The 25,338-nt window shown below is 37.5% G+C and overlaps 2 protein-coding genes and 2 long non-coding RNA genes across 6 annotated transcripts; all 4 read right to left on the bottom strand.

The window, feature by feature from the left end:
• Positions 1-1,036: 1,036 nt before the first annotated feature.
• Positions 1,037-13,648, bottom strand: LOC147492288 (uncharacterized). 2 transcript variants are annotated; one of them, XR_015199026.1, is made up of 4 exons: positions 13,562-13,648; positions 6,134-6,335; positions 2,260-2,372; positions 1,037-1,411 (listed from the first exon to the last, which is right to left on the bottom strand). It is a non-coding gene; the product is annotated as an uncharacterized LOC147492288 (long non-coding RNA). The 2 variants fall into 2 exon arrangements; XR_015199027.1 differs by lacking the exon at positions 6,134-6,335 and having other exon boundaries at positions 13,562-13,637.
• On the bottom strand, positions 7,525-10,570 carry LOC147492289 (uncharacterized). Its single transcript, XM_086565275.1, has 4 exons — positions 10,298-10,570; positions 9,884-10,067; positions 9,153-9,808; positions 7,525-9,045 (listed from the first exon to the last, which is right to left on the bottom strand). The coding sequence occupies exons 1-4, from the start codon at positions 10,568-10,570 to the stop codon at positions 7,525-7,527; spliced, it is 2,634 nt and encodes an 877-aa protein (XP_086421401.1).
• A 2,434-nt stretch (positions 13,649-16,082) lies between the features above and the next one.
• LOC147492290 (uncharacterized) lies at positions 16,083-17,939 on the bottom strand. The gene is made up of 3 exons (XR_015200068.1): positions 17,862-17,939; positions 17,590-17,766; positions 16,083-16,161 (listed from the first exon to the last, which is right to left on the bottom strand). It is a non-coding gene; the product is annotated as an uncharacterized LOC147492290 (long non-coding RNA).
• A 3,012-nt stretch (positions 17,940-20,951) lies between these two features.
• FLDH (NAD(P)-binding Rossmann-fold superfamily protein) lies at positions 20,952-25,246 on the bottom strand. Of its 2 annotated transcripts, none has more exons than XM_086563887.1 (4): positions 24,562-25,246; positions 24,187-24,492; positions 23,118-23,315; positions 20,952-21,275 (listed from the first exon to the last, which is right to left on the bottom strand). In XM_086563887.1, the coding sequence occupies exons 1-3, from the start codon at positions 25,135-25,137 to the stop codon at positions 23,175-23,177; spliced, it is 1,023 nt and encodes a 340-aa protein (XP_086420013.1). In that variant the 5' UTR covers positions 25,138-25,246; the 3' UTR covers positions 20,952-21,275; positions 23,118-23,174. The 2 variants fall into 2 exon arrangements, with proteins under 2 accessions (XP_086420013.1, XP_086420014.1); XM_086563888.1 differs by lacking the exon at positions 20,952-21,275 and adding an exon at positions 21,387-21,441 and having other exon boundaries at positions 24,562-25,223.
• Between the last annotated feature and the right edge of the window lie 92 nt (positions 25,247-25,338).

Here is a 25,338-nt window from a genome sequence, read left to right on the forward strand (position 1 = left end):
AATTCAGCGGGAATCTTAAACACACAATTTAAAAGAAAGAGCATCTAGATTACATAAGGAAAAAGAATATAATCTTCTTATAGTGCCATAGAAGAAAGTTTTGATTGCGCATAAGGCGAAGAATAATATGATTGAGAGGAAAATAATAGCATGGTATGTAACTCCAACGATTACCTGGAAAGTGCAAATACTTTACTTGATCAATTGAACGATACGCTCAACAACCTCTCCAGCACAACATGTATATAAACAATAGTATAGGTAGCTTTGGAGTAGAACGGTATTGACCAATTAAAGAGGTTAAATATTGTAAGGGTGATGCATACGTTTTTCATATTAAACATATACATTAATGGGAGGACTGGAAGTTGTATAGATTGCAGGCGTTTTAGAAGGAGGAATGACGGAGGTAGCACCCAATCGCTGATGAGTTTTTTTTTTTTTTCGCAATTATTATATATATATATATATATTTAATGGGCAAAGGGAAAAGTGAAAACTGCTAACGTATTAAATTTTAGTTGGTTCTGGGCAAGATGAACAGTGTATGAGGCCCATTATGATTGTGACCTATGTTTCACTTTTAACTTTTTTTTTTTTTTTTTTTTTTGGCTCTTAATTTGTTTTTTTAATTATTAAGATGTTTTAAATTTGATTTATATAATTTTTCCTTGGAATAATCATTGAGATTAAAATGATTGAATCTTGATTTAATTGGGATTAAAATGATTGAGTGTGGTGATACCTAGAAATTCATACCGACTTATTAATGCGAAAATAGTATTAGTTTCTGCAAATGTGTTTTGAGGTGCAGATTAGTAACTTTTCTTCTCTTGTGGTTCAAATGTACACATCAGGCGCAGTTGGTATACTACAATATGAATCTACTAACTGGACAAATATCCTAATTAAATTGGAAATCCGTATATAAATATTGGCAATAAATGATAACTTGCTAACGTATTGTCTACTGAATCAATATGACGTTAAAAATAAAACAAAATAAGCAATAATAATATCTTTAAAAAAACAACAATAAAACTGAAGAGATGTAATCTCACGACCATAGCGCACTATAGAAATATAGGCTCTCACATGAGGTATAGGTCACGTTGATTGTTATTAAACATACAAAGGACTGGTGTTTTTTGTATATCAAAATGTTTGGTCACCATTAGTCCGCTTAAAACATGCTACAGTAGCATAAATTCAAGGTGGTTTCCATACATGAACCACTATTTGGTCACTTTGATGTACAGTTTCCGTTTGGTGGTGAACGTCTACCAGGAGCAGTAATTCCATTTAAATAGCCATGAGTAGCCAAGATTGAAGGCTCACTCACGGAATCCAAATTCTTGACCCTGACACCGAATAGTTGGAAACAAAAGTCGGCAAAGCTGCGAAATCACCCCTGAAACAACAGGTAGAAATTCATTAATCAACAAATCATTTGATGCTTGACTTGACACTTTCTATATCTCTATCTTTAATGTTTAGTGAATTGCCGGATTGAAGATAGGGAATGAAGCTATCAGAAAGTCTTATTAACTATCTTGAGCAAGTGATCCAGGCTTAGGTTATATTTGCTTGTGCCTGTGTAAGGTGCTAGTCCTTTGTAGAAGGACTAAGTAGTTCTTTTTCCTGTGGTTGTCTCCTTCTAGGGTATCGTGTCTGGAGCTTCCTTTGTCATTGTAAGTTTTTTCCTGTTTTTTGATTTCCTGTATGGTTTGAACTGGATCCCCGGGTTAGGTGACTACGGGGTCTAGTTGAAAAGGCGTGTGTAAGTGTAGTGCCTGTTAGCCCTGACTGGAGGAATTGGCGAGAGAGAATGGCGGGCTCGGAAGCCACGGATGCCCTTGCACAATATTCTCAAAGTCATATCAGTAAGTGGAGCACAGTATGCATGGTTCCATGTGTTCTCTGCGGATAGTATGTTTAAGGTGTGTTAGAGGCTAACAATGTTGGCTCTAAGCTACTTTTCCAGTGACCGCAAGATATTCTTTCTGAGGCTTTAGAAACATAATGTCCTATGCAATTAAGAGGGAACACAGCTACTTTTGAATCCCTTTCAGTATTCTTGGCTGCCAGCGAGGTTATATTGCTAACGTAAAGTCAATTGCTTTGTTTATGTTATCCAGTTGTAACGCTATTAAATTGGTAAAAGCGACCATATCCATTCCAGAGGGTGCTCAGACCAAAAAATTCAAGTTAGATACAACAGGGATGAAACTAACTAAATAAAAAAGAAATGTAATTTACCTGACATTGCTCAACATCAATGTCACCTGGTCCCAGAAACCCATGGAAAAATCGACATGCATCCATCAGCCGAACCGAAAATAAGGAGATGTACGTAAATCATAGCCTCCAAACTATCAAGGGGGAAAAAAGGGCAAAAAACTAATCAATGACCTTATGAATAATTTGATTAAACAGCACAGGAAACAAATTAAAATCAAAAGCGCTAAAACAAATCAGGAAAAAATAAATTGCTTTGGGTGATGCTACATTGGTTGCTGAATCTGTTGCTCAAGTTATGTAAGGGGCATCTACAATCGTTAATACTCTTCTTTAACTGTTATTTCGTATCATTTAGTTATGACACTTAGAGAACCGGCGGTAGTCTGACAGCTATAATCATGAAGCTCCAACCTTGACGCCACATAATATGTTGAGCTTGTCACTAACAAAAATAAGCTGTAGGACTCTATCATTTTCCTTTTATCAATGGTGAGAAGCATAGTATGTAGTCATGGGAGAGCACGAATTGAATGGTTGTGGAACTAAGATCGAATTGTGTTTGACCATGTAGGAACCAAATATGCAGATTGCCAATCAATGCAGGACTCAACTTTAACAATATTCTAGGAATCTACTTACTGAACAATCTAATAACCAATTGAATGCTCCCACGGCAGATCAGATAGGCTCCTAGATGAAGTTAACAAATGAGAAAAACTTAACGTTTAATTTATTGCCACTATCCTTACTGGGCAGTTATATTCTTCTTGTAATTGAAATCGTTTATACTCCATGCTTGTAACTTTTTCCTGCCAAAGAGTGCATAGCAGAAGGGGCATGAAGAAATTTCAACATGGACTATCCTTCATGAAATTTATTTTCTATTAAGTGAAAACCGCTACTTGATATTCTCTTATTTATTCGAGAGCATTTCATAATTACTCGATTCCTACACGCTTTACCAAAGCATTTGAGTTGGTTATAGTAAATAAGATGCTATGACTCTTGCAGTGCCCCAACATCCCTCCTCATTTCTTTAGATCAGACTAATTCCACAACCACCGTAGGATATTTGCTTGCTTTATTGACTCTGTAGTATCCACCACTTCAATTTTTTTTGCTTTGGTTTTGTTTATGGGCTGCTTTAGGCTTCTAAATATTAAACTTTTCATTAGGTTCTCCCATGTAAATCTTCAACAGTGTAGATTAACCTAATTTAGTTTATTTGCAAAAGTAAACTTTCTTTTTTGTTTCATTTTACTCCTAAGACTATGTAGCGTATATTAATGGTTACGGTCAATTTTCAGTGTAATCAGAAAGCATTTTTGCCAATTTATTATCCATGCTTGTGAGTGTTTATGACTAAAAATTCACTTAGCAAGGAGCATGGAGGACATTATGGAAATGACATTTCTACTATGTGCATTTCCGCGATGTCATTACCACCTAACATTGAAACCCTAGCAAAGTGTACTGCAATAACTTCTGGTATTGTTAGCAATTGTATAAGGTCCCCATGACCCATGTACGATCAGCTCAGCTGGGAAAGCCGAGCAGAACGCAATGTCGGTTTAGAGGACTAAACAAAGCATGGTTTTACTCCAGGTTCAGATGACTGCAAAATTAAAGTAGAAACAAAAAATAGACTGGCGCGTAAGCAAGAACATAGAACGGTGAGTACTTGCCAGTGGAACTTATTAAATGCAATTTAAATTTATTTGTTTAAGACCATAAGATTAAAAGCCTATCACAACTGCAATCAGAACTTGGTTATTTATGTATAAATCAATGGAGTTTTCCTTGTCCCTTGGTAAGTTCTTATTATAGCAAGGGAGGCACGGGATTCACTGGGAAGAAATGAAAAAACGAATTTGGGCCTAAGACTGGACGATCAAGTATCAACTCTCTAGGAGTGTAGCTACATTCTCAATGCAATGAAGACTAAGTGTTCAGAGTAATTGTCTAACAGTTCGCCGTGTTGGGGCTCAAATACGGGGTAAATGGCTTTCCGGATTCCCCCACACTACTTATCATAATGCTCCATTTCATCTTTGAATATGTGAACCCACCAAGCCTCATCAGCTAATACTCAGCTGAATAACTAATTGAGGTTCCAGTTATAGCTGTAGTTGTTTGGTTATGCCGACCACAACAATGATCATATGAACGGCACAAAAGATTCATTCATAGTGTATTCCGAGCGAGCCTCATTAAACGCTCTGAGCTACATACGTGCAAGTTTCCTGCGGGATTGAATGTTGTCGTCCTCTCAAGCCACTCCCTGGGTTAGGGATAGGGAGGCCTCCTAGAGACAGGCAAGGTATACCGATGAGCCACACCCTTAAAAAGAAAGAAACAATTGCTCGACCCTAAATAGAAAATAAAGGAAAGCTGCCATGACTGTGAATGGCATCAGGAGCGACCCTAACCTGGCCTTTGCTAATCAAATGCCCAAAGTCCTGTCGGGCAAAGAAACTCACAACCTTCCCGTTTCTGCTAGGAGAGGAAGATTGATCAAACTTACTTGCCAGTTTGAGGTACTAAACAGTCCAAAACATTACAAAAATGAAGATTTCGAATTGCAAAAACTTGTCAATATGGATGAGCAATATAATGTTAATGTTTATTAACAACGGGCATTCTGAGAGCAAGCCTTGGCCATTGGCCTGTCCAAGAGAGTGTTGTCACTTCACCGGGTGGAAGAGAAACTCATAGAGGAAAGGACCAAGATCAAAGGATCAAAGAAACCCCGACCGAGAGGCTTTCACGGAAGCACTCAACGCCCTTATCGGATACCTACGCTCTAGCGGATGTAACTGGCGAAGGTGCTCTTTTCTCGCTTCGCACAGGGTGACCCGCGATTATTCGGCTCTTATTGCGGTTGTCTTTCTCTGATCAGCGATTTCTCCACTACAGCTAATAGAGATAAAATTAAAGAGGGGGAGAACCTATTATTTAACAAAAAGGGATTTGACGAAAGAGACCCTTCAACGGCCACCCTACTGTACTCCTCAACTTGTGCCATCCATGATGGCTTCAAAAGCTTAAAAGCCCGGGAGAAGGGCTAGCACAGCTTTTCAGTGGTAAAGGACTGATTACACAATGACTCTTTAGTCGCAGCGTGACCAGGAACTGATGCAGGGGATCTTATATCTTATATAATCCCTTTGGATCGTATGTAACCCATGCCGGGGACGCTTCCCTAAGCTCGGACCAGTGGCATTTATTCACTCGGAACATTGGCGCCCAGGTGTTACACAGATGGCTAGGTACCCAAGGGAATATGATTAACCCAATGGATAATGCTTCCTTGTGGGAATCCCTTCCCGTGCCCTGGCTTGCTAACCAAAATCGAAACTAACTATCACGAGTGCCTGCTTTTGTTGTTAGGTTAATCTGCCGTATCATATAGTCCCCTATTCTGAGGTAAACCATCTGTCCAAAACGTCCACCTAACCTTTATCCCCGGCGCCTTTCGACCAAATAACTCACCTCTGCTATTTAGTTTGCGGTGGGGCATGTGAGCAACATAATCGCCTTTGTTTCAGGTCAGCTCGTCAGCATATTTTGTTTCAGGCTTCCCAGTTGATTTGACTTTCATTTGACCTCACACCCAGCCAACCAGATGTATCAGGTTAAGTACCCTTCGTGGTGACGAATCCATCTATTCTACTGTAATTCAGGGCTTGGTAGTAGATTAAGGACTCACAAAAATTAGGAATTGGCATTTGCTTCAACATATATTGGAAGCAATAAGGGTAGTCGTAGGCTCCCCACCCTGACACCAGGGTATCCCAGACTCAACAATAAGGTAAGTTGGCTCTCGGCACTCGTACCATTGCAACCAACAGTGTACAACGTAAACAGTAGAACTTAAAGTAGTTATAATTACCTCCTCTTCCTTGGGGCTTGTGAAGAATTTGTTGCCTCCAAAGTTAAGTAAGCTCCATTCAGTTAAAGAAACGATCACAAACTGTAACAACACACTATCCACTCCGCCGTTTTATATAATAACTTCGCAGCAAACGTAACAACGGCAAACATAATCTTGATGTAGTGATATTAGGAAAACCTAATTCGCGTTGTTAATATTGCTGCAGGAACACATGCAGTACAATATCAATTCCTTTGGTTACACATGTTAATGGATATGTATAGGCATAATTTTACAAATTTATATATCTTCTCAACATAAATGAACTTAATGGAACAACATAAAAATTAAGTTTTATCTTGGGAAAAACCTATGTAAATTCCCTGCTACAACAAAAAAGAGTGCAATTGACTTGTCAAATTGCAAACCAAACGATAACACATCACTAAACCTCGTTTGATGGATTAACCGGTGCACAACGCAAGGAAATTGCAGAGGCAACTGTAGTTCTATATTGTATACATTAGAGACACAATCAACGTACGAAGTAAGGAAGCTTGAAATAACATATAGATATATGAAGCAATAATTAGGCAGCTAAGAACAGAAGACACCAACGGCTCGCGGTAATCGCGAAGAACGGAGGATGTCATTGTAGCGACATTTTTAGTGTAAGTTCAGAGAGACCCTCAATGTTCCCTTCTTAACCAAAACTCTAGTTGAAGATTGCGAAACTCCTCTTGATAAAGCAACATAGAGTTGGCGTGGGAGAAAACATGCTCGGGTAAAATATACTCCAACATTTGGTATTGTTTGACCCCGTGATTTGTTTATTGTAAAGCGAAGCTTAACTTTATAGGAAATTGTTTCCTAGTCAGCTCAAAAGGTAGCCTTGCATCTTGAGAAGGGTGCAACGGAATGCGGGGCAAGAAAACTCTAGCACCAGCTGAATTTCCAGTAACGATTTCAGCATCAATTACATGTGTGTCGAACCCTCTACATATTAGTCGTGTTCCATTACATAGGCCATTCTTAGGATCTAAATTTCTCATTAAAATAACTGGAGCTCCTAGCTTGAGTTTCAACTGGTGAGGAGGCAGACCACTGGGACAAATAGAATTTAAGTACTCTTGAGGGTACAAACCACGATGAATCATTTCCAACCGAATCGAAAAGAGTAATAACGACACTTCTTCACGGAGGCCCGATCAATTATTTCATCATTCACTAATTCAACCGTTTCATTCCTAGGAGTTATTATTGCCCTCTTAATCATGTAGTCAGTGTCACCGGCATTTTCATGTAATCTTGGAAAGATCTCATTTATAAGATTCACACGTGAATGCTCATTCTCCCACGGCACTACAATATCTCTAGGAAGTTCAATCATGTCCCCATCAATAAATGGTCTAGTCCCATCGCCCTCGCTCATAAGAAACTCCCATAAAAGCGGGATCATTTTTCGCTCGCATGTTTTCCTTAAGACGTACCACATGCACTTTATCCCAAAGTGGTGAGTTTGTAATACATGCGTCAATAGTCTGTGCTCTTGTCCCACGTGAAACAATAGGGAGTACTTGACGGAAATCTCCACCCATAACGAAAACCTTCCCTCCAAAAGGCAATTCACTGCCTGTGATGTCTTTTAAAGTTCTGTCTAGTGCCTCAAACGCATAACGATGTGTCATTGTAGCCTCATCCCATATCAGTATACTTGCTTGTTGTAACAAACATGCCAATTTGCTCTTCTTGCTTATTTTGCATGTGGACGTCGATGTAATTGGTATTGGAATCTTGAACCTAGAATGGGCCGTACGACCGCCAGGCATCATTATAGCAGCAATTCGAAGTTCTTTATTTTGCAATAGCAATATGGCCCTCGCCTCGAGTTTAGCTAGAATGGATTTATATAAGTATGTTTTGCTGTTACCTGGTCCGTCAACGAAATAAACCCTACCCTCTCTCCGTTGGACCGAACAGATAATCTGATCATACGCATTTTTTTGATCATTAGTAAGTTTACTTATAGAAGTAATGTCTTCTGAAGCAATGGGAATAGATAGTTCCTCTCTAACCAAATTGGATATATCATCTAGGTCGACATGTTCATCGGTGATGGCAGGCAAATCGTAGCCCGAAATATTTTGACCATGTTGTTCCAATAACACTTGAAGTTCGTGTAACAAACGATCTGTCGCATACGTTGAGTTCAAACCCGATGCGGTGTAATCTTCGGCCATATAGCTATGGAATTCATTCCACAAATCACGAACTCCAGATGGATTACAATATACCAAAATTGTAACAAATAATTTCCGTAGAGAAGAGGGCATTTGTATCCTCGATGCTTCAAGCAAACATTCGTGAACATCATCATCCTTTTCAAGTAGGCCTAATGCTTCAGCCGCCTCTTTGAATGTGGGGTATACATTAGATCCGACCGTTCGTAGATGATCAAATGATGTTGGTCCTCGAACATGATTAAGCAATACCCTCAAGTAGTACCTCTCACCTTCAAGAGGGGATACTGCATAAAGCCTTCCAATGACACGATTATGTCCATTTCTCTTTTGCCAATGATTGGACGTCTTGTTCCATACATAATGTCCAGGGATCTCACGATAAAGATATAGCCGAGCAGCCTCATCAACGTTATTAAGTTTAAAAAATTCTGTTAACATCGTGCGGGAGTTCTTATCATCAGCCAAAACATCCTCAATGAGTTGGTTGCCTTCATAGGTGACCTCATGCATATTCTTAAGATGGACCTGCAAAGAATACACAGATGGGTATATTTGACTAAGCGGGAATTCAAAAATTCTCCAAAGAGCTTCTTGTGGGCAAATCCAACGTCCATCTACATACTGCTTTATTTCATCATGTGCTTCTATGTCTGTAGATGTTACTTCCATGGCCACTCGATCTGAACCCTTGTAGATATACTTGTACAAATATTTGACACTTTTAATGCTCGAGCATACCTCCACATTGATATGGCAATTGTATTTTTTAACAACCACGGGTTATAAGGTACAACCCAACGATTATCGACACGTAAGCGGCGGCGATGATTATGGACAATTGCAAAAGCACCGTTGTCTCGCCTCATATATGTAGCATAGGAATCAATACCTTGATTAGTTACTGGTGCAAATTGTTTTGGGAAATTTCTTGTACATTTCTGATCTTTCATGCAAACACATGTTGGATTCACAGCACCACACGGTCCATGAATCATGTGTTTGACAACAATCTCATATAGCTCTGGTTCAATATTTGGATCTGGAATTTCCGCTCTAACAATTTGGTCATAATCGTCTGCAGTTGTTAGCTTGTCATTCTCGTCAAGAATAAGAAGGATGTGTGCATGAGGCATTCCTCTTTTCTGGAATTCAATAACATGAACGTGCCCCACGACTTTCCCAAGAACTCCTTTAGTAAACAAATCATTCTTCAACTCTTCAAGTTTTGCACGAAAGATCCTTACTATCAAATCTGGCCTGTCATTTGGAACTTGACCTTCTAACAACTCATCAGTGATCTCCTCCCAAGACGGATTGCAAGTCATTGTGATAAACAAATCCGGCCTCCCATACTTTTGAACTAATGCCATAGCATCGTGATATCGCCGGTGCATGTCACGGGGACACCCAACAAAAGATGCAGGCAAGATTGTTTTGCGTCCAACATTACCTAAATATTTTTTAAAAGTGGATATAAGGATGTCTAACGGTCAAATGGTAATAAATTATAAAACTTAATACACACCTGAATGGATTTCTCCTGAGCTTAAATAGTCTTGCAGTCCTTGATAAAGCTCAGCCCTAATTTCTTGTTGGTGATCACGTATCCACCTTAATCTTAGAGTTGATATTTTAACATAGTTGTCAACTATGTATTGTTGCAAAAGACGGCCACTACGGAGAAGTAGAAGTGGATCATTTGGTCGAATCTAACAATGGGATAAGACATTGGTCAGGTAATTGTTTTGGAAAACCAATACAGAACAAAACACAAAATAGATCAAAGTTGAAGGCTTACTTGGAGCAAGTAACAATAAAATTGTTGACTCGTGAGTCGTTTTCTATTAGAACGGAACATATGCAAATTCCATCCCGGGCTGCCGTAAGGCAGTAGAAGAGGGTATTGAAGTGGATCATAATAGCCGGCCGTGTCGGGAACATTCTCAAACTCTCCAGATATTCGTTGAGCTATGATGTCCCGTTCATTTAGGTTACTTGGATCCTCACCACCAACTAAGATCGCTGCCACTTGAGAAGATGTAGGCATGCTATATTGATGTGCTCCTGTTGGGTTATCTCTAATAAGTAGACGGAGAGTCGGTGATGATAACCTCTGGGAAACTTGGCGAAAAATCTGGACATACGGATTCTCCTTTAAAACATTATGAATGATAGCCAATACCCGTCTGTCCAACACTCCATTTTCAGCCATAACGATTGTCAAGCTCATGATCTGTATCATTATATATACATTTGAAGAAATCTAGGTCTGTGGCGGATGGGCAAAAGGCCACCGATACGGTGATAAATAGAGCCCCGGGCTTTATACGTGTAAATTCCTTCTCGACCATCAGCCCGGATCATCATCTATCTTAACCCCCATAGAAGTAAATGAGAAGACATGATTATATGCACGTATGTTCTTCCTAAAATCGGCAGTAGGTGATGGAGATGTAAATAAATTAATCAACCCAGGCGGAGCTGTTAAAGCTGGCAAGTTTATTGTCCCATTTGAGCAGAAAAAACCAGGCGGTTCGCGTCGGAACAGTTTTGCTTGGCATTGTGGACAATTCGTTGGTTGTGGTAAACGATGTGTCTGAACATCTAAAGAGTTGTCATAGCCTCGTGCACAATTATGATTCCGCCTTTTTTTTAGTGTGCCTCCCCTCCTCCGGCCCGATCTGACCGTTATCTAATGCAACACACTCTGCCAAGTCAATATATTAATCACATAAGCCAAGCAGCAGAAAATCCTTAAAGACATAAAATAGATACGTTTAATTCAAGGACAAAGTTTAACCTTGCATAGGAAGTACTTCTTCTCTTGAACCCCCATGGTTCCCCCCGACATCATTAGAGTGAATTACAGTATTAATCCCATTGAATGGATTAATGGCACCAAAACAGAAATCCCCGTGATCAGCGTCAGTGTCTACAAAAGAAATAAAGGTCCTTGTATTACAAGATACGTAAACGAAAAGAACAAATCTATTATTGGGTCAAGGTTAAGGTCCACATGTAACCTTCAAAAGGCTCGCCAAATTTGCCATCTGCTGATCTGGATGTCGACCCCATTCAAACCAACGTTATTGATAGCATAGTCGTCAGGAATATCATCAGCAAGGATGCCCAAACCTGATTAAAGTCAATTCATTTTCCCTAGATAAATAATCGGTTGTGAATCTAAGCGGATAAGTAATTAGTGGTGGTAGTTACGCCATTGCCACCAATTTCGATGTAGATGCCGTTGCACTAATACGATTCGAGCATATTGCCTTATATGAGTTAGGCGTATTCGTTGCAAAATCACGTTCTCCGTAAAGCAATACGTGTGGAACATCTCTAGATGGGTGTAGGCCTCGGATTAACTCGGGAGGCGTCGAATTGTTGGAGTCCAACGATCCATCGGCAAAGAAGCGATTGAGGGGCATGCCACGCTACACGCATCGCTCTCTCGAGAAGTCAATTCTTCATTTCTTTGGTTTGGATTCGTTGATAATAATTGATAAGCCACGTTCCCTTATTTGGGCCATCTGTTCGAGCTCATATTGCTTACTCTTGCTCTTTTCGACACGCGTCGGTTTTGTTGTTGTTGTTGTTGTCGTGCGTCCACGATCACTAAGGAACCCAAGCTTGGGTGCTCCTCATGCGCATCCATGTCTAAATGCTTGTAAGCTAAAAAAATATATTGCCTGCACTTACCACTTTCCAAAGGTAGGCAAAGAAATGATATCTAGGGAGTTACTAATCCAGTCCTATTTTAACATATTCGAAAATGTAAAGAAACGAAACAGCGCAGACAACAAAAACTTAACAGATTAATAAAACAAAACGAAAAGATATAATAGTCCAGAAAACACAAATAAGTTAAACATATTTTAAAGCACACGAGGCTAATAAGAATAAAGAATTAAATATACAGTTGTTGATGGTCTAGACAATTAAAATAACATCATCATATTTGGTTAGGTACACAAGTTATTCAAAAAATAAAATAAGTTGCGGTATGTACTTTAACTTAAGCGATTCATGCAAAGATGGTAAATTTAATAATGTATTTAATTTGATTAGAGAGAGGAACAGAATCAAAATGTGATCCTAAATATCCCAATAGACGACTTTGATTCGAACAATACCGGTCCTAAGAAGGAAGAAGAACTTAATCTGTTTTTTTTTTCCGCTATTTCTTTCCAAGTTTTCGGTAATACCTTTTCTTTGACTTTGCATTTAAAAAGCTCATTTTTTAAAATACTTTTTTCATTATTCTTCTTTCTTAATTCTATTTACTTAGGGGCGGCGAGGGTTTGATTACGCAACCTATATTTGCTTTAGATCTGATCTTTTATGTTTGTGCCTTGCATGTTATTTTGAAAATTTTATTATTAAGTGATACATGTTCTAGGGGAACACTGCATATGGAGTTGAAGGAATGGTATCCATATGGTGGAGGTGATTAAGATCACATACCAAAGAGGATAGTTAATGAAAGGAGGGGTAAAGAGGAAATCAGTGAATTGTACCAATGATTCCTTCAGGCTTCAGTGTTCAGTGTTCTAATGTTGTGGCCTAATTTCTTCAGATAATTTTTCATGGGGTTGTGGCACCTGGAGAGTAGGGTTACTTTCTACTCCAGCGTAGTTTTAATTCCCAAACAACGGGAGCTAGCATTTCTTCTTGGTGTCTTGCAGCCTCGCAATTATTTGGTTTGTTCTTTTATTGATTACTTTTATTTTTTCATATGGTTAACCTTTTGTGCTTTTTTTTCTCTTCTTCCTATCTTTGAGTTCTTACAAGTTTACATTTGCAAAAATATATTTTTTATGTTAATATAATGCATCCCTCTTAGCTTTTATACTTATTTTTAAAAAAAAGCCCTTTTGGGTCAGGTGGATAAGGACTTTTAGCCACGTTTAAAGACTTGTGTTTGTGGTCAGTACTCTGTAGTATGTGTTATGAACAGTTCTTTGGAGTGAACTTATGTCTTAATTTTTATTCGCTAAAGTAAAAAAAATGCTAATCACGTTTTCTTAACTTTTTATTTTTCAGAAATAAGGTTGAGTACGAAAGAAGGCAGTGAAAAAAAAAAGGCCGTGAAAATGATAATAATGATAATAAACAGAATTAAGAAGTTGGGCGAAGATTAAATTCATAATAATGATAATCACGTTTACTCTTAATGATAATAAGAGTGAAGCCAACGCACCTTAAATTCTAATTGGGCAAAGATTAACTTTTCATTACAGGGATGCACACAGCCCAAAAGATCGAGTGAGTGCTTCGAAGCGGTATTATTTGCAAACAACAAAAGAAAGAAGGTCAAAAAAACTTGTGTAAACGGATGGCTCTATACCCTTCCCAATGGGGGGTAAAATGGCTATCAAAGCTGTTGAAGCATTGCCTATGATGGCTGCTTGTCTTGATCCTACCTTGGGCCCTTTTTATGTAACACTAATCTCATAATTATAATTATAGTATAAAATTAGAAAGTGAACTGGGATCATCCTTTTTTATTTAAGCCTCAATTATATCACAGCATCCAATGAATATGTAAAGACAGTATAGGAATTATCCTTATAAGGCTCAAAAATGCTGTTTAAAACGTAAGGGATTTTGATCTAAACAATGTTAATGAAAAACCTAATCATAACCGAGATGAATTAAAAACTCTCCATGACTACTGTGTCGATGACCATGAGGGGCACAATGACAAATGACCATAATTCTAATGGTACAGTAAAGCCGAACGGGCTTAACCAAATAAAGCCAAATGAGCCGCCGTAGAGGGATTGTGTATCACGCCACATTAAACATTGAATGGCCTATTAAAAAAGCAGTTATAAATAATTAAACATGCATATACGGGATTAGCTTTTAGATCATTCAAGCGAAGAAGTTGGTCACGTAGTGTTAGATTAGGCATATTCGCAGGGATGGCAAAAATTGGCAAGGGACATCAAATATGCGTAGGTATGTGTGAAGAATTGTTGGATTTCCAGTACCCTAATCATTGTATACCTTGTTTTGGTAAAGAATCAAGGCATGTTGGAAACATTAAAACAGAAACACAAAACCTACTTGGTTAAAGGTGCGGTAAAGGGCAAAGGACCACGAAAGCATAGTGTAGTTGGCCACTAAGCATGACAAGCGAGATCAAAACCAGAAATATATAAAAACAACAAAACCAAAAGAAGCCGCAAATAGTTATGGTTTGCATACTGATCAAAGAGTTCGATAAATATTTAAAAAAATCATTGTTCCAAGTATACATGTAAGGTTGGCCTGCCCCTGAATGGCCCAAAAACAAAAGCACCAGAGGCATGGGCATTATAAAAAAGCACCCTGTTAGCTTATCAGCACTAAGATTAGGGAAGTTATGGTTCGAAAAGACACACGCACACAAAAGGCAAAATCATCACTTTGTGAAGATGGTAGCCACTGATTTAATGCGTGGCTATTGCAAAAGGTCAATTTCCATTTAGCAAATCACACAACGTCCAAAAACTAACAGCATGACGACAATAGAATCAATCGGATTAGAATCAATGCCTAACGAACTTTGCAACCCACATACATGGTTGGATAACCATAGAGGATGAGTTTAGAGTTGTAGAAGAGAACATTTTTTACCGAGCCCATCCAATGAACATAACATAAATGATATCAAGAGGACGCTTAAATGGTGATATAGAACATCGGCTAGGACTTAAGCATATCGAACCATACAACTTTAATAAACAAACCATATAGTCTATTATAAACATCAAAGTCAAAAGAGCCGAGAAAGCGAAATAATTATACCATCTAGAATGAAAAAAACATAACAAATTTACAGAACATCTACCCATTATCACATACAGTATAAAGAAGTTAAATCAGAACCCCTAAAATCAAATTGGTGGAGGTCTCTTCAAGTCCTTAGGTAATGGGTTCGACACTATCACTTAAGGAATGGAGTGTTGAATCACTGAAAACAATTGAACCTAACCAGTTGTGTTACATAGGTAAATAATAACATCAACTTAACTAACATGGTAGCATCATCCACTGTTAGAAACTACTTGATAAATACTACAACTAAGACAGAGGAGATTGGAAGGATACTAAGAATAATACAAACATTGGAAATCGAACTTGAAAACGTATCATTTATCACTGAATAAAAACATATGTGCGTATATATATACTGAAAATTGAGGGGTCAGGGTACCACTGGGTTTCAGAACATGGTTTATGGCAACCACTCCATATGATTTGACCAACTAAGTTAGCAGACGCCAGGAAAAATGAGAATTAAGTAATACCGCAAATTTGAATTGTAGGTGTCTCGTTGTTGTTTTTGAATTTTCTGATCTTGATCCAATTGCAAAAGATGAGCAACTTGATTTTTCAGCTGAGCATTCTGATCCTTCTCAACTTTATGCTACACACCTTCCCACACCAACTCCACCCTCCAAAATGTAAAGCCGTTCACACATTGCTGTATCCAGAACCCAGTAGTTAGATTGGAAATATAATATGGAAGGAAAAAAGGCATAAAAATATTAGCATTTTGTAATATTAGCATAATTTTTACGAGAGGGAAACGGTACGTGCCTTTGTAATTGCCTCACGAACTTCCGAAGAAATGATCTAGAGATAAGAAAAAGGAATCAAAGACCCAACGACTATACAAAACATATGTGCGATATATATATCTTGAAAATTGAGGGGTCGTGGTACCATCGGGTTTTGAGAACATGGTTTATGGCAACCACTCTTCTTCCCATTTGTTAAAACATCTCCATATCTTGAACATCTTCTTCCCTGTTCTCCAAAAATGTGAAACGAAGAAAAGGGTTCTTGACTTCTTTGCATCGAAAGCTCTTCTATGCTTAGTATAATACTCTTTTTGTGCCCACACTTAGCTTAAGCTGAAAATTTTTGTAAGGTTTTGGCAAAGAAATCTCAAGCTAGTTTAGGAGGGGACAGGGAGTTGAATTGAGAGTGAGTTCTTGGCATAATGGTGGTACACTTGTCGAATCTCGATCTTCCTATACTACAAAGAATTTTCTTCGACTTACGGAAGTTTTCATTGATATATTTATTCTCAAATTCTACGTTTATGAGTGTAATTCTCTATACTTCTTATATCATAGGATTTCTTTTGTATTCATGAAAATGCAGGGATTTCTAAGTTGATTGAGAATGTTTTGGGGCCTAATTATTACCATATAATGCTCAGAGATGTGAAATCCAACACTCTGAGCGGTAGTGATGTCCATGCAAATAGGGTTCAGTTTCTTGACTTTCTTCTAATTACCATTTGAGAAACTTATTACCATTCTCCAAAAATCTTATCTCGTTGACCGTGATCTTGTATTTTAGAGATTTTTTTTCTTATCTATTTTTCGGTTATCCGTTGATGTCAAATTAGTTCGAGTTGTTGAAGTGCACGAAAAGGATTGATTAAACTTGTGCAGAGGATACTACAAATGCAGTGACATGAGAGGTTGCCCGACAAGGAAGCATGTTGAGAGGTGCTTGGATGAACCAAATGATGCTTATCGTTACATATGAAGGGGAACACAACCACCCCGGGATGCCGACACAAGTTGCAAATACCTAAGCTTCTCGGGTTGCTTTGTTAAATCACTTCATGGCCTCTCTTTGTTTATATCCCGGTTTGTAAGTGGTGTGAAACGCCCCATGTACTTATTGAATTATTCAAGCTTGAGAGCACGAGATCATGGAGCTCTCAGATTTGCTCCTTTGGGGAGGGGTGGGTGTTAAAAGTCATTTGGACATTGTTGAGGGAGGCAATCAGGTATAAACAGCAGAGGCAGGCAAGTTCTTTACAAAAAAAAGGTTTAAAGTTGTAAGAACTCGTGCTTCTTCAGTTCTTCCTTGAAGTGGTCACTGAAAACAATTGAACCTAACCAGTTGTGTTACACAGGTAAATAATAACATCAACCTAACTAACATGGTAGCATCATCCACTGTTAGAAACTACTTGATAAATACTACAACTAAGACAGAGGAGATTGGAAGGATACTAAGAAAATACAAACATTGGAAATCGAACTTGAAAACGTATCATTTATCACTGAATAAAAACATATGTGCGTATATATATACGGAAAATTGAGGGGTCAGGGTACCACTGGGTTTCAGAACATGGTTTATGGCAACCACTCCATATGATTTGACCAACTAAGTTAGCAGACGCCAGGAAAAATGAGAATTAAGTAATACCTGCAAAGACTGAATTGTCGTGTCTCGTTGTTGTTTCTGAATTTTCTGATCTTGATCCAATTGCAAAAGATGAGCAACTTGATTTTTCAGCTGAGCATTCTGATCCTTCTCAACTTTATGCTACACACCTTCCCACACCAACTCCACCCTCCAAAATGTAAAGCCGTTCACACATTGCTGTATCCAGAACCCAGTAGTTAGATTGGAAATATAATATGGAAGGAAAAAAGGCATAAAAATATTAGCATTTTGTAATATTAGCATAATTTTACCAGAGAGAAACGGCTGTGCCTTTGTAATTGCCTCTGAACTTCTAGAAGAAATGATCTAGAGATAAGAAAAAGGAATCAAAGACCCAACCCGACTATACAAAACATATAATGCGTATATATATCTTGAAAATTCAGGGGTCGAGGGGTACCGGGTTTCGAACATGGTTTATGGCAACCACTCTTCTTCCCATTTGTTAAAACATCTTAGCATCTTGAACATCTTCTTCCCCTCGTTCTCCAAAAATGTGAAACGAAGAAACCCAACCGTAAGAAAAGAGGGGAAGTTGAAGAACTTCAAGATTAATGGTAGTTAAGTGGGTATTAATGGTATTTAAGTGGGTATTAATGGGAAGATAACACTGCATATACATATCAATATAGGCGTGGATTTGGGTTTTACCCTCAATTTACATAAAAAACTAAATGCATGTGTGTTGTGATTGAAGGGTATAAATAGAAATCAAAAAATAAATGACGAAATAGTCCTTTTTTAAGACATTGAATAAGATTTTTTTTTATTTAATCAGGGGTATTAGGTGGTAGAAAAAAGGCTGGTCTATTTTAAAAAGCCAGGTTAATTATGGTGTATTTTACTAATAGAGATAATTTAATTAATTAATAAATAGAAAATTACTTATTTTAAATACGGGCGTTACAATAGCAGAATCATTAGAATGGGAAAACACAAAAAGTCAAAGAGTAAAGAGAAGGAATAAGAATAGTACATGGCTAATATTTTGTGGGGGAAAAGCCTAATTTTGTAGCCTGGGTTGGCAGTCTAAACATACAGACAAATTTTAAAACGTACTTCATTGAATTTGTCTATCTCAAGCAACTGGTTAAGTTTGGGACGTGACATTTCAAAAACCATACAAAAAACTCATCCAAAGTTTATATTCATTATTCATCTTTGTATCATGTTCACAATCACTAAACTTTAAACCTTCAATGCTTTTAATTATTGAAGAAAATGGTAATAGATAAAAAACTAAAAATATGAATTCAAATTTCTGATGACTTATAAAAAAGATGAACCATACCTGAACAATAAGTCGATAGAGTCGAGAAAATTATGAGATTGTGTTGAATTTCATGACTTGATCTTCTTTCATAACTAGATTCTTGGGGAAGATGGAAAAAAGAAAGACAGAGAAGGAGAGAGAGGGTCATAACGTAGAACTTATTTAATCGTGATTATTAATTTCTAACTGTGAATTGGGAATGATAAGAAAGTTTGAGAGAAACTTTACCCTGATATGCATGCATTGGTTTTGGTCCTTTTAATTGAATCATGACGTGATGGAGATCAAATGTGGAATTAAGCAGAAGCTTGTGTGAGTGAGAGGAAGAAGATGAAAATAGGAAAGTTAGACAGAGCAATAAAACTTCCCTCCCTTGTTATATTGATTAGAGAATAATTTATTATTTATGACATCAAAGTGCCTGGTGTTAGGGCATTTCCAATGGAGGGTGTAAACCATATAGAGTGTAAAGTTTACACTCCAAGTGTCAAAAAACTCTTTCCAATGGAGGTGGTATACCGTAGGTAATAGACTATTAGTTGATAGAAGAGGTGGGGAATTTCCCATCTCGCTATCAGTTGATAAATAGCTCGGGCAACATTTTAACCAACGTCCGAACAAAAAATAATTCATACGTCACTTGAAGGCACGTCCCTTTTTAGTTCTAAAGTTATAATTTGTAATTTTTTGAACTCGGACGTCATGTCACTTAAAGTGGCGTTCCACTTTAAATTAAAGAAAAACGTCACTTTAAGTGACATCCGAGTTTAAAATCCAATTTTGTTTACAATTCTCCATTGGGGAGTATAGAGTGTGGATATTTATAGGTTATACAATAGTATGCAATTAGAGTTGTAAAATCCTAAAAGCACCTACGTGGAGCCTATGTGGAGGTGTAATTTTATACCCCCATTGGAGATGCCCTTAATAAGTTAGCTGTAGGTGCCTCGTTTTAAACCATATATGAACTTTTAGCATACTATAAGTTGAAAATAAAATAAAATAAAATAACTAAATGGTAACAAAACAATCTTTTATACAGACTAAAACTATGAATTATATTTGTATTCCTAAAATGCAAAAAACCTAGAAAAGTATTAGGTAGTTAGGTGGTCTTAGCCCATATATGAATTTTCATAGATGTGAGGTGTCGATCCTCGTACCTTTGAGTGTTTGAGTGCTTCACAATGCTCTACCATTTGAGCTACATCCCCAATCTAATATTATAACACGATAATAATTTACTATTTACTATGTGCAATTTCAATTTTATTTTGAAATATATTCTTAAAATGTTCATGCCTAATTTCGCGCCACAAGATAAAATGATAGCTAAAAACCAGTAAACGTGTTGTGTCCAAAATCGAAATATAACAACGGTGGAAACGTTTGTAACTATATAGTTCTAGGTATGTTAGCTGGTCTTGGACCATTTAGGAACTTAGGCGTGCTACAATTGGAAAAAGTAAAACATTTATTTGAAATGGGGATGTGAGGTATCAATCCCCCGCACCTTTGAGTTGCATCACAATGCTCTACCATTTGAGCCACCATTAGAAATATGTAACAATTTATTATTTACCAACTGGTTGAAAGACAAAAGGAGTGCCAAAATTAGATCAATGTGTTGTGTCCAAATGTAAGTTAAGAATGATTGGAAACATCAGACGAGGCAGACAGCAACTCTTCTGAAAAAAATGAAGCACCAGCATGCGAGCAAAATGCAGAAGCTCCAATGGGTAGGAAACAACAGAGGCTGATGCTTATAAATGGACTCGTAAAGTTGATTGGGATGATTATGTCGGGTACTAAATTTAAAACCTAATCACCCCCAGCAAATGAACTTGATTATTTTTCTTTTTCTTTTTCTGGACATGTTTGAAATTGGGCTACATATCACATATCAGGTTAACCCTACTGTAATTTTCCAAACCTACCTACCCAAAACTACCTCTCTATTGTAGTTGGCACTGTGTTGCAGGAAAATCTACATTTCCAAGTTTGTGTACATTTGCATATTTTGGCTGATAGACTAGTAAATAGACAAGTAAAAAACAAACTGACAAAGTTACAAGGAAGAGAGTTTTTCAATGGATAAAGTTAAAGATTGTTAAAATGCTACCTGATTTGACTAGGAAGAGAATTTCAGGGTTAACATGTTTGTTACACATGCTCAAATACTTTGACATCCCAACAAATGACACTACAGTTCTCCAGTACTTAAAAGTCTGCAATCTCTCCAGTAAGTGGACATAACTTTCAGCAAATAAGCGGATATATAACAGACCACTGCTTTACTGCCTAAAGAGAGGGCACTCTGAAGTCTGAACCCGTTTCCTCACTTTCTTAACTTCAACTTCTTCAACATTGTTTGCAGAACCATTATCGCAACCTGCACCAAGAGGAACACTACAAGTCTTATAAGGATGAACATTGTAAGCAACAACGTATTACAAATGTTTCAGATAAAGCCAAATATAATTAACCATGCAATAGACCTTTTGCAATCATTAAGCGTAATATCTATTCTATTAAGGTCTCCAGTCCAGTATTCAGTTCTGTAACAGTCAAGAAGAGCAAACAAGCTTCTATTAACAGCCTATAAGATAAGTTCGTAATGATCAAGGCAAATTGGACAAATGTCCCTGGTGAGTGGTGATGATAGCCCTTGTGAAGATAATAGGAGAATGTATCTAAAGTTCTAAACACAACAAAAAGATTTTGGTATTCATAAGAATGGCTTTCTAAATCCAGCTCCAAACCAGCTTGATCTCACAATCATGAAACTCGTAAAGGAATAGTTATACGGATTTTAAATTTGCAGAAACATCATTGTCTTCATATATCTAGCAGACATTAATCAGCTAAAAGAGACACTGAGAATAACTCTATTCTCAATGAGGGGATCTATGATAAATTTTTTCTCCCAAATAGGCAAATACTATCATCAGATTATATCTTGCTTTGGGTAGGTCTATGAATCTTCTAATGAAAAATTCCATTCCTTTCTAGAAGCCTTGTTTCAGAGTACACCAGAACCAGCACCAAAAGATGCAGACAAACTTTAGGAGGTATAAGGAATATCTTGAAATAGGAATCATAGAAAATACTTGGTAAAGTAGGCCTCCCTGCATATAAGAGGAATTTAGTGTGCTAGCTCAAAATCATTGTTCTGACGTTATCAATTACAGTCGCAAAGTCCTATCTGTGGGATACTGGGATACTAAATATTGTAATGAACCAAGGCATATCATCAAGTCTTGTTGAGCAAACTATCAACTTCATATGACTCAAAGTAGGTTTTACACGACTTAATAGCCTTTGTCATTGTAAACAGCTGTCCTAGACTACTACTTTCACCGGAGTAATCAATACATTATATTCCAAAACTGGCTCCATAAAAGATGAAACGATAACTAAATAAAAAATAAAATAAAAGGTGAAAGGTGTCATTTATTACCTCAAAATGTAGATTCTAGAGAAGATGCTGAGTACATGATAAACAGACAAGGAGAAATGAAATCTCTTAGCCTAAAATTCTGCAAGGTTTGAAAAATCCCTAAGACTCTCCACTACGGTTGATTGTCATGCATATTCACTCTCACATCAAGCAACATTGTTCCACACAGTTCTATTGAAATTACAAGAGAAAATGCTTATTCTAATGTGTCATGGTTCATGTTCATGTCTAGCTTCATGGTCATGCAATAGAATGAAACACGATGGAAAAAAATCAATAATGATGCTGTCTTTTAACTCTTATTTTTTTTAGTATTCTAACACAACTTATTAAAATTTTCCAAAATCTCGGATGTGATTTTGACAAAATGACAAGAAAAGAAGGGAGGGAGATCCAGAAGTCGCATGTCCTTCAAACGGGAAATTAGTACAGACTGTTCTATTTCAGGATGCTCCTGTGTTCATTCTTGAAAAAACTATCAATGTGCTAATCTGCCACAATCTCGGATATAATTTAAACATAGAAAAGAGGTTGGGGAGGGGGTGAAAAGGCATATTCTCTTAAAGTAGTCAATCCGGCTCACGTTTATATGGTTTTAGGATCAAAATAATGTACCTATGACTGGTCTATTCAAAATTGTGTTCACTCCAGGGGGACGGGGTCATAAAGATATCACCTTTTCTGGCTTCCAAAATTGTCACAAGCACCGCAAAATTAGAAACAAGAAAAAGAAAATCATGAAAGATGCATTCAAAAGGTAAAGTGTCGGCTTACCTATTAAAATCAGGGTAACAGCACAGATGCTGCACCACACAAAGTAGATGAGCCTTCTTAGTATTTTATCAAGCCTATGCTCTTCAACCATGGAAGTACCTCCCCAAGACCTTCACTCAAGCTTCTAGGTTTATAGCCAAGCTCGACTTTGGCCTTCTCACATGAATATGCCCACTGATGTTTCATAACATTTACACTCTGCAACCAACATATAATAAGGAACATTCACTTGAAGTAACAAAATAAGACAGGTAAGTTTATAAGGAATTTTTTGCACATAAAAAGAACTAAAAGCCGCAAGATGAAACAGGCGAGTACGGTGATGACGATTGTCAACCAACTATACTTTGGTCACTCCACAAGAATTGCAGAGTGCCAATTGAACATCTCACAAATATCTAGAACCTCACATAAAAATGATGTGCTATTGAGAATAGATGAAAACATGCTCCAGATTTAACATAAATGTCAACATAATCTCACTACAATAATGGTTTTAACAGCACAAATCAGATATCAAAGGAGGGAAACTTAGAAGAAACTAATTTTACTGTTAATTGGCTCCACTTCTGCAGTGGTGCAGGCTGTATCTCCCACAAAGCACAGTAGATGGAACGCCCATGGTGAAGGAACCATATGACCTTTTTGTCCTCTCTGTTTCTGTTCTATATCATTTGCTTAGTGTAAAAATCAAAGTCGGACGACATATACCTACACGCCAAAACTGACCATGTATAGGTATAGATTGATACAATCTTAAGCTAGTTCTGATCATTCACTTTCAAATGGTACTCACAAATCTTTTGTAGTCACTCCACAAGATATATACAGAAAGCGCTAATTAAACACCTTACACATACATAAAATCTCAATACAAGATTGACTTGCTCTGGTCCAGTACAGTGTCACCTTATAATTAATCTAACCACTAGCACAAAAGTGGATGTAACTGAAACCACCATAGGCCGCTAAATATATTACTCGGGCTAATATATATATGCTATTGATTCACTAACTACAAAAGCAGTCCACAAGCAAAAAAACTAGATTCCATATGTACAAAACTTACCGGAGGGCTAATAGTGGGAAGTGTTCCTGTAAGTCGAGCAAACAGAACTGCCACCCATCCAATAGCCTCAACAACCCTTAACGGAATGTGAAAAAATGGCTTTCTCGTCCCAGTAATAATAGAAGCAGCATCAAAAACATGATTAAACGACGCATTTTCCCCTGTTAACAAATACCGTTCACCAACTCTACCTTTATTCATAGCTGCAATATGTCCATCTACCACATCTTCCACATGACTAAACGAAAACTTATCACTCCCATATCCAACATATCCGGGTAACCTCCCGTTAAACCTCTCAATCAACTAACAAAACAAAACCATATCATTATTATATACTGAATGAACAAGTTAAAAAACAAAAAGAAAACTAACCATTTTGGCAACAATATTTCCAGTGGTAACTTTTCCAGGTCCATAAATAACACCAGGGTAAACAATGACAAGTGGCAATCCATCTTTTGATGCTTGTATCGCAAGTTTATCAGTTATAACCTTGGACTTCTCGTACTCCGTACAGAAAAACTTGCCCCCATGCATTTGTGTTTCATCTGCAACGTGTCCACCATCAGTACTTCCAATTGCGAAAAAAGAGGAGGTGTAAATAATCTTTTGAACTGAGTTTGTTTGTTTGGCTGCTTTTATAACATTTTCCAACCCGCCTACATTTACGGTGAAAATTATGGAAGGGTCAGGTAACCAAGGTTCAACTATAGCTGCCACGTGGAAGATGACTTGGCAATCGGTGCAGGCTAATAAGAGAGAGTGGTAATCATTTATGTCGCCGTATGCTAGATCTAGTGATCCTTTTTTTTCTTCGGGAACTGGGAGTAGGCTGTCCAGGTTACTGCTTTTACGTACTAGTGCTCGAACTGAATGCCCTTGGGTTAGTAATGTGTGGCAGAGTTTACCGCCTAAGTAACCTGATGCGCCGGTTACTAGAACCTTCATAACTGAAAAGGAGGGAGGGAGGGAGAAATGAGGCGTGGACTTGTGTTTTTTTTTTTTTTTTGTTTGATTTGAGATGGGTCTGAAAATTGGGATGTCACGGGCCAAATTTGATTGGAAAAATAATTGTGTTTGACTGGTAGATGCCATAGGGCAAAAGTTTTTACCCGGCGATATTTTAGTGTCGGAATATCAGTATATGCC

The sequence above is a fragment of the Coptis chinensis genome, chromosome 6, assembly GCF_015680905.1.
Source record: "Coptis chinensis isolate HL-2020 chromosome 6, ASM1568090v1, whole genome shotgun sequence".
Classification (NCBI taxonomy): Eukaryota; Viridiplantae; Streptophyta; class Magnoliopsida; order Ranunculales; family Ranunculaceae; genus Coptis; species Coptis chinensis.

What these genes read in the sequence shown, in the direction of transcription:
- FLDH (XM_086563887.1), bottom strand. Translation starts at nt 25,137, where the DNA reads ATGAAGGTTCTAGTAACCGGCGCATCAGGTTACTTAGGCGGTAAACTC. An exon ending in GAAATATTGTTGCCAAAATG is followed by an intron (nt 24,493 to 24,561) that starts GTTAGTTTTCTT and finishes TTGTTTTGTTAG; the next exon opens with TTGATTGAGAGGTTTAACGG. An exon ending in TTCCCACTATTAGCCCTCCG is followed by an intron (nt 23,316 to 24,186) that starts GTAAGTTTTGTA and finishes TGTTGGTTGCAG; the next exon opens with AGTGTAAATGTTATGAAACA.
- LOC147492289 (XM_086565275.1), bottom strand. Translation starts at nt 10,570, where the DNA reads ATGGCTGAAAATGGAGTGTTGGACAGACGGGTATTGGCTATCATTCAT. An exon ending in TATCTGGAGAGTTTGAGAAT is followed by an intron (nt 10,068 to 10,297) that starts GTTCCCGACACG and finishes TCCCATTGTTAG; the next exon opens with ATTCGACCAAATGATCCACT. An exon ending in CTCAGGAGAAATCCATTCAG is followed by an intron (nt 9,809 to 9,883) that starts GTGTGTATTAAG and finishes AAAAATATTTAG; the next exon opens with GTAATGTTGGACGCAAAACA.